This window comes from Pteropus medius, unplaced genomic scaffold (genome assembly GCF_902729225.1).
Source record: "Pteropus medius unplaced genomic scaffold, Ma_sr-lr_union100, whole genome shotgun sequence".
Taxonomy (NCBI): domain Eukaryota; kingdom Metazoa; phylum Chordata; class Mammalia; order Chiroptera; family Pteropodidae; genus Pteropus; species Pteropus medius.
The window spans coordinates 37182-45806 of record NW_024341288.1 but is presented as its reverse complement, the minus strand read 5'-3'; the positions used below and the strand labels follow the sequence as shown (position 1 = coordinate 45806).

The following is an 8625-nucleotide window of genomic DNA, read 5'->3' as shown; positions in this document are numbered from 1 at the left end:
GTCAGGCCCAATCTTAAATAGCTTCAGTTCCTAAAGTCTAGGTGCAAGGAAAGGAAAAGGTATGTTGTAGCTGCATGCCTCGATGTTAGGAGAGTCTGTCCCTTCACCTTCACCCACATGAACAGTGCTCCAACCCACCATTAATGCTTGCCATGAACCTAGGAGGAAAGAATGATGATCTCAGCTAGCTCTAGAGGTGAATATGTAGTGGTTTCAAGAAAGCACAGTTCATTTTTGAGTTGCCTATATGTCCAGTTTATCTTGGCAAAACATCTGCAAATCGCTACAGAAGAGGACTAAAAAGAGTGAACCAAAATCGCAAATGGCCAGGATATCATGTAAAGGGGAGATGTCTGTGATGGGCAAGTTGGTGAAGTATCCTTCACAGACATCAAATAAACTAAAAAAAATTGACAAATTAAGGCTGACAATTGTAGTGTACTTTTTCAAAAGTCCATAGTTATATTCGTAAGAATCTTCTAAGACAATGTACAAAAACCAAGAAATTAGTGTGAGAGTAATGGAATGTAACTCTGTTAAGAATGTTAAGCAGAATATCATAAAACATTTATTAGAGTTAACTGTTCCAAAATATTTAGAACATGATAGTAAATCTCAATGACCTATATTTACATCAGACAAATCATCAAAAATATTAGCAAAAAAAAAAAGGAAAAGAAAGGAAAGGGAAAAAAACAAGTTATTAGAGTTCTGGCTCAGGCAGACTAGGATCTCAAGACCTTCAGTCACTTCATTTTTACACCTATCCTACATCTAATAAAGTCCTAACATTCGATGAGCTCACTCTATTTATCAAATTAGTTATTGCAACATCACTATAAAGTACATGCAGTGGTGGTTATTATTATTATTGTGTGTGTGTGTGTGTGTGTGTGTGTATTTTGCCATTTTATTGCTGAGAAAAGGGAGACACAGAGAAGCGACAGAAGAAAGTCTGTGGGGCTCCTCCACAAGTCAAGATCAGCTCCTAAGTGGCTCACTTGCCCACTTGTCCTTTCATTTTCCTTAGGAGATGCAACTATTGATATATACAAGCAACATAACAAAACTCTTCATTCACATTTTTCTAGGGATTAAGGAGAAAATGTTAGAAGATGAAACTCTACACTGAAGACCACAAAGTTAACTGAAGTAAGGCAACAGTTCAAATTTCTAGCACTATCAAATTCTGAGACTTACCAAGCACTTGCCATTCAACCTCCCTAATTTAAGCTTTAGAAAGATTCTCTGCAAGTTCTAGCTATAAATTATTAGTTTCATCTAAAAACATTAAAAAACTGACTAAAAGACAGGTATTTGGTTATATTTACATTATAAATATAATAAGTACACGTGGAATACAAAATTTCCCCAAAAAATCATTGATTATATTGTATTTTATTGATTTTAAGACACTCTAGATTTTAAGACTTATCATTGTTTTAAGAAACATTAAGAATGAAAGATGTTACCAATTCTAATTGTAAGATAACATCTTAATTTAATTAGAACACATTCTGATTTTTTAGAGATGTTAAAATGTAGAACATGTACATCTTAGAACAGATGAAAATCTGGCCATTTCCACAGTTTTCCCCTGTACTCTCTTATCTTGGGGTCTTCTTCCAAGTTCTCAGGAGGAACATGTGCTCTTTACCCCACCTTGCCAAGCTCTCTTCTCTTCCTTTTAAATAAATAGAAAATTTCCTTTAAGTACAACTTCTTTTCCCTTATTACCACATTTATACTTTTCCTGGAAGGTAGCATAATAATTTAACCAATCAGTATATCTGTCTAAAGAAGTCCCTAAGTATCACTATGAATCAATACAGTCCTATCCTACTAATAGATTCTGTGTACAACAGCAAAGTGCAGGCCAAAAGAGGCTCATACTAAATGCATTTAATGATGACACTCTCCATTCCTAAAAAGCTCCTGAATATTCACTAGTAAAGCCTACATTCTTGCTCAAACGTGTGAAAGGAAAAACTGTCTTCTTACCTTGCTTCTAACAACAATGGAGTAGAAAACCATTTTGTTGTAAGAGAAGTTGTAATGGCTTTTGAATCTGCCTTTACTGAGGAAAACAGCCACAGTCCAGTGAATACAATCAGAAGTCCCATTTTACAGCAAACCCCTAAAAAAGGAAAAAAAAGTTTTGCTACAAAAAAATGTTTAAACATGTATCTTAATACTTAGAGATACCAAATAACATATTATAGAAATAGAAATGCTTCCGAAATATAACAGTACCTAACATCTAGATAGTTCAACACATTTGCTGAGTGACGGACTCATAACTAAAGGTATACAGTTCATTACATACACTCTTTCCTACAAAGGCTCCAGTTCATTTCCTGGGCATCTATAATATACGGAGGTATAAGAGTCAGTTGGTGGCACAGCTGGTTGTATACAACCATACTTTATGAAGCAGCAGAGTAAATAAAACTGAGACAGATGAAAACATAAATGGTAAGTGTTGCAGATTGAATTGTGTCCCCCAAAAAGATGTTGAAGTCCTTACCCCCAGGACCTCAGAATATGAACTTGTTTGGAAATAGGGTCTTTACAGAGGTAGTCAACTTAAAATAAGGTCATGAGGGTGGGCTCCAATCCAATATGACTGGTGTTAAAAAAAAAGGGGGGGGTGGGATTTGAGCACAGAGTCAGGAAGGCACAGAGGGAAGACTATATGAAAAGACAGAATGCCAGGCAAAGATGGAGGCAGACATTAGAATTATATTGCAAGCCAAGGAATGCCTGGTGCTACCAGAAGCTAGAAGAGGTCAGGAAAGATCCTCTCCTACAGACTTCAATGTGAACATAGTCCTGTGACACTTTCACTTAGAACTTCTAGCCTCTTAAATTGTAAGACAATGTAAACTGTTGTTCTAAGCTACCTGGTTTGTGGTACTTTGTTTTGGGAGCCCTATAAATATGATGGGTCTAGAAAGTAAACTCAAAGATGGGTTCTGGAATGAGGAAATGTTAAGAACTCAGTGGGTATCATCTACAAAATAAAGATGCTGGGGTCACTGGTAAATTGGCAGGGTCACAGAATGCAGGCCTCCTGAACTCTCAGCAGCAGCCTCACCAAGCACACTGAGGTCCTCCGTGTACATATCATATCAGAAAAACGTGTCCAGCTTCAGACTTCTTTGATTTTTCATCCCAGAAGTCTGTCTACCAGAACCAGAACCCTAATCAGATATCCCTCTGGGCTATATAAAAGTCAACCTCCTAGTTCCACCTATTTGAATGGGAATCCACAGGGGATGTGAATATGTGGGAAACGCTAAACCAAACTCGTGCTTCTTAACATTAACAACCAGACAGGTTCACCCCAATTCCTCAATACTGGAGATAAAATCTATTGTTGGAGGAGACAGTCCAAATTGTGAAGAACCAGTCAGTATTTTCTTTTTATAAAAAGCGTTATCATTTATGCCAACATCCTGTTCACGTAACACACCGTATCTCTAAAGGACAATGGTCAAAAGCAAAATATATTACACCAAATAGAAAAGTTGCTTTTAGATGAGTTTTAAGCTCAAGCTCTGCCAGCTTCTTTGGAAACAAAAAAATTAATATGAACATCCCATTTATAAATAAGTATTTTTAAAAATCAACAGTTGTAAAGACCAGAGCTAACCAAACTAGACTTTTGACAATGAAATCTGCTAGCAGTAATTCCTGACTTAGGGATCATGGGTGGGAGATTGCTGGGAGGTGGACGGGTGCACAGTGGATGATGTAGCTCCCTTTTGGAATCTAGCAGAAATTATTGACATGTCCTAGATGTGCCAGCCAGAACCTAAACTTTTACATACAATTTCAGACCACCCAAGAACTCTCTTAGGACCATTTATAGATGCCCTCCCTTATAGGTCCATGGACTACACTCTGAGAAACCTTCCTGCATAATAGAATAAACAGTTGTCAAAAAGAGAAAACCTCTTAGAGTTGACCTGTGATCAATTCCTGAGTTTGCTACTTACCAGCAGTGTAACCATGTTACCTAATAACTTCTCTGGCCATTAGTCTCTAGACTCTAAAATAGGAATAACAGTATCTGCCATACCTGGCCACTATGAAAATGAAAAGGCAACGTGAAAATACCAACTACTATACCAAAATTAACTTCTAGCAAAATGTATCATAAGGGAAAGAAACTAAAATCTATCTTCTAAGCTATAGATTAATACATCATCGCTATTACATGGCCTCAAAATTTTGCCTTGGAAACCTACCCTCTATGGCTAGGAAAATAAAATAAAATTAAAAAAATCCTCCCCAAAGTCAATAAGTTTCTAAACTGGAGAGACTATATGAACTATACTGAAGCAGTATTACACTATGGTTACATTTATGATTTTTCCTGAAGAGCCCTAGATGCGTAATCTTCCAAAAGTGGAGATTCTGGGTGATAAAACTGGGTACTACCGCACAGTGGAATTACAGGGAACTGAGTGACGACAGGCCCCTGAGGAAACATTAGCATTCAGTGAGCAATTACTCTGGGCAGATCACTGTGTCAGGTGCTTTGTATACAACTGTTACCCAGCCCTTCCACACCAAAAACTGCAATTCCTTAAGGGTGGGTGGCAGACAGGTCTCCTTTGTTCACCACAGCAAACAGCAGTACCAGTCAGTCGATACTCCATGAATATGCTGCATAATGGATGAAACGCTATTATTCCCGTTTAAAAATAAGAAAATGGAAGCTCAAAGAGGCTGAGTAACTTCACTGACTAATCTGTAGCAATCCTTGGAGCCCACATCTGCCTGCTTTTAAAAATTCTACAATATCATACTACCTCCCTTGATTCCCTGGCTTTACGAGGGGTAAGAATTCAAACTGTGCAAAGCCAGATTAAACAAAGAGCTTTCTTGTGAGAACTAAGGCAAGTCTAAAGATTTTCTAGGGAACATAATCTTTGGGACACAGGTGACTGAGAGAAGAAAAATTTCAACACAAAACCAAGAGGTGCAGGTCTGAAGTTGGGACCAAAGCAAACCATCCAACTACCCTGAAAAATCCATAATTAAGCTAGCCTTGAACACTGAGTGTGAGCTAAAGAGCAGAGGGTTTTGTCTGTCATCGTCACATACCTAGCTTAATGCCTGGAACACAGGAGGTTCTCAAAATAAACAAATAGAAGCTTCATTCATTAAGGGATAAGTGAAAGAAAAAGGAAAGAAAGGAGTGTGGCACTAAGAGCAATAAGAGCAAAGAGACTACAAAAAGCCTACAACTTAAGAAGGCTAAAATGAAAACTATACACTGTGACTCACCAGAGATACTCTTCCACGTTTTTGTTTGTTTGTTTGTTTGTTTGTTTTAAGAACAACAGACAGAGTTCTTGGGGCATGGTATAGCACCTTCAGAGATGAGCTTTACATTAAAGAAGAGCTTTCCCACCCTGACCTCACTTCCTTGATTCCACAGGTATTACTAGGGGAAAAGGCTATCCAGAGAAGCAAAAGTAAGAACATCACTGAAGTGGCCTTCCGTTTGCAGATGCCTTCATTTTACAAGATCCCTTATCACTCTGACCCTAGTGGTCTTTAAATGTTGCTTATACAGATGAACAGTTGGAGAAATAATAGCTGTCAGAATCTGCAATGTGGCATTTGAATGATCATAGACATAATGCTTACGCATGATGAAAAAATAAAAAACACTCCTTCAAAATTTCTAAGCCCAAATGTTATCATCTGGTAAGATCTAGTCTGTGGCCCATTTTCCATAGTTTAAATTAAAGAGCCTATCTCTTGCTCATTAATCTACAGTAAAACGTTGAAAATATTAAAAAAATTATAATATGGAAAATGCTTTCCACTTTTTGGAAAACAAAAGAGGCATAAAATTCTAAATCATCACCAATTTTTCTTCTTCCATTTGTAAACTGAAGATAACAGCAAACAAACTCTTAAAAAACAACTTGCACCAGTTTATAGAAAACCATTTGAGTTTCAACATATAGAATAATAGTGAGGAAAAATATTAGGAAGTACCCTTCTTGTGAAATAAATTTACTACTCAAATAATTAAACTTAACATACATTTATACCTTTCACAAAACTATTTGCTGTGAACCACATAAATCAAACATTTTCATGTTTGATACATCAAAGAACAAAGTAATCAAAGAACATACATCAAACATGAAAATGATCGCAGGGCACTGCAGAAAAAAATCTAAGACAATTTTCTCTACAGTTCAATTTATTCCCCTCAAGTTAATTGTGTATTGTAAAGGTGCCATGCTACTGTACAAAGCAATGGTCATTTCCTTTAATAAAAATGAGTTTCAGCTAAGTTTATCAACAAGCCAAAGAGAAAGACAACACAACTTTGTTGTGTTCTTAAATAGCTACTTAAAATGTATTCAAACCCAAGCTAAAATTGGCTGGCAAGTGCATGATGAATGTTTCCAAAATAGTTAATGAAGCACGGTAAGGCATAAGACCCTAGAACTTCAAATGAACAAAATATGCTAGTTCTCAAACCTGGCAAGAAATGCAAAACAATCTAGAGATTCTGTCAAAGGAACGAGAACAGTTCACATTCATAACTTATTTGCGATGTAGACAAATCTTATTATTTGGCAGGTCCCATACTAAAAGTGAAACCGGATCGTCCAATTTCCAGACAACAGACCCTCTTAAATGAAAAACGGCAGCCAATATGCACTAACCGAACTCATTTTAGGGAAAACAGAAATCTATAAAAAGATCAAGTCGTTCTCCAGAGTCCTGCAAATTGCTGGTTCTCAACCTACTTAAGGTCAGGCTTAGTCTAAATTCATGTTAGGGCACTTGGTCACATGGGTCTCAAAGCTCTTCAATAAAGGCTCAGAATAAAGGCTGGAGAGCTCGCGGCCGACCTCGCAGAAACGATACTTTGCACAGAAAACCAATGAGAGACAACACTGACCACTCGAGTGCAAAAGGGCTGGGGCACAGGAGGGGAAATTGAGCCGGGAAAATTGCGCCAAGGAATAAGCGGAAGCTCAGGTAATCAGGGTACAGGGTCGCCTCGCGCCCCGGACCCTCTTCCCATCCACGAGACCACCCCACGCCACCCCAGGGGTACCTGTCACCTGCCGTGCAGCCGCGACACGCGCGCGGCTTGCGTCCCCGTTCCTGCCCAAGCCGGGGCCACGCAGGGTCCGCGACGGCGCTTGCGACAACGCTGGGAGGGGGTTGGGGGCGGGAGGCCGGCGGCGGTGGAGGCTGCGCCAGTGAGCGGCCGACACGCGCCTTCCCACAGCTCAGTTCACAAGCCGGCCTCGCGGAGCAATAGCCCAGCTGCTAACCGCCCTTTACTTCCGCTTCCCATTGGCAAGGCCGGAGGACTTCCGACCACCGAGTCTCGGCCGAGGCAGCCCAGAGCGCCACGGCAAGGGCGGCGCCATCTTACATCCGAGGGTGCTCCGCCTCTCCGCTTCCTCCTGCCGGTTCCGCGTGAGGGGGCGGTGGGGAGGTCTGTGCTGCGGGTGGGAAAGGGCGTGCGGGACGGACAACAGAGACCGAACGCTTTACCAAATGGTGAAGCCAAACAGAGGTTTCACCCTTCTTTCTGATTTGGTCCCTGGGGCGTTTCAGAGTCTGCGTTCTTAAACCCTTCTGTTAAAAGCACTGCTGCACAATAAAGGACAATGTTTCTAGCATCCTAGACTTTATTTGGAACCATAAACTTTAGCAGCTTCTGTTCCAGGGAGCATAAGTAAAAGACTTTAAATTTTATGAGGAAATTTGCTTATTTATACCAGCAGTGGCAATTTAATCTGCAGGATTACTTTGTTCTTTGAAGTATTTGTTTACTGGCAAATATAAATCACTATGTAAAATTGTTTTAGAATATGTGACTCTGGACAGACTGTGCTATCTACCCAGAATGAATATGTCATTAGAGTGAAAGCGAACTAAAAACTTTTTAACTATTAAGTAAAAGTGTACTAAAAGACAAAAATACGTTAAAAATTACATTAAAAGTATAAAATTTTGACTGACTTTTGATTATATGACACAAATAGCTCATCCCCTGAGAATGCCAGAACAAGGAGTGAAAGCACTTTCTTTAACCTAATAGCTAGCTATACGTCTGTACTGTGCTTAAGAACTTCAGAGCTGACTGTTGGATTCTCTGTTCCTTGCTAGAATAAATGGAGTTAAAATAATTTTAAGGAATGAAAATAAGTGTTTTAAAATTCATTTATTGAATGAACACTTGTAATAGTAGCCTTCTGTTGTGCATTGTCTACCATTCTTTAAGGCAATGCTTCCACAAAAAGGGGTTAGGGAGGGTGGGGGGTGTTTGTTTTACCTCTGTCTGCTCCATGATCCATGAACACCACTGTTGATCATGAGCAAAAATGTACCTGTTGGAAGGACTCCTTAATTGGGCCCAAAATCATAACCAAAGTCCAGCAGCATTACTAATACAGGCCTGTCACACACACTGCATTGCAGCAAAAAAGCCACAGACTTGGGCTGCCAAGCCTCCTGCACTGTGCTCCTGCCTTCTGAACTGACCCTTATAAAGGAGTTCCTGGAATCCGATTTTGACCAATAGACTGAGACCTTCCCCATCCACTCGGGACTGTGTAGCTACAT

The 8625-nt window shown here is 39.4% G+C and overlaps 1 protein-coding gene and 1 long non-coding RNA gene across 7 annotated transcripts in view; one reads left to right on the top strand and one right to left on the bottom strand.

Moving 5' to 3' along the window:
- Positions 1 to 7347, bottom strand: part of UGGT1 (UDP-glucose glycoprotein glucosyltransferase 1) — a 118231-nt gene extending 110884 nt beyond the window's left edge. For 4 of the 6 annotated variants that reach the window (XM_039850215.1, XM_039850237.1, XM_039850230.1 and 1 more), the window contains exons 1-2: positions 7103 to 7347; positions 2002 to 2137 (exon numbers count right to left, since the gene is read on the bottom strand). In XM_039850215.1, the coding sequence (XP_039706149.1) occupies positions 2002 to 2123 (122 nt within the window). In that variant the 5' untranslated portion in view covers positions 2124 to 2137; positions 7103 to 7347. The remainder of the gene's footprint in view (positions 1 to 2001; positions 2138 to 7102) is intronic. The other 2 variants (XM_039850222.1, XM_039850249.1) reach the window with 2 other exon arrangements.
- Positions 6725 to 8186, top strand: LOC120592522 (uncharacterized). Its single transcript, XR_005650129.1, has 2 exons — positions 6725 to 7023; positions 7356 to 8186. It is a non-coding gene; the product is annotated as an uncharacterized LOC120592522 (long non-coding RNA).
- The last annotated feature ends 439 nt before the right edge of the window (positions 8187 to 8625 follow it).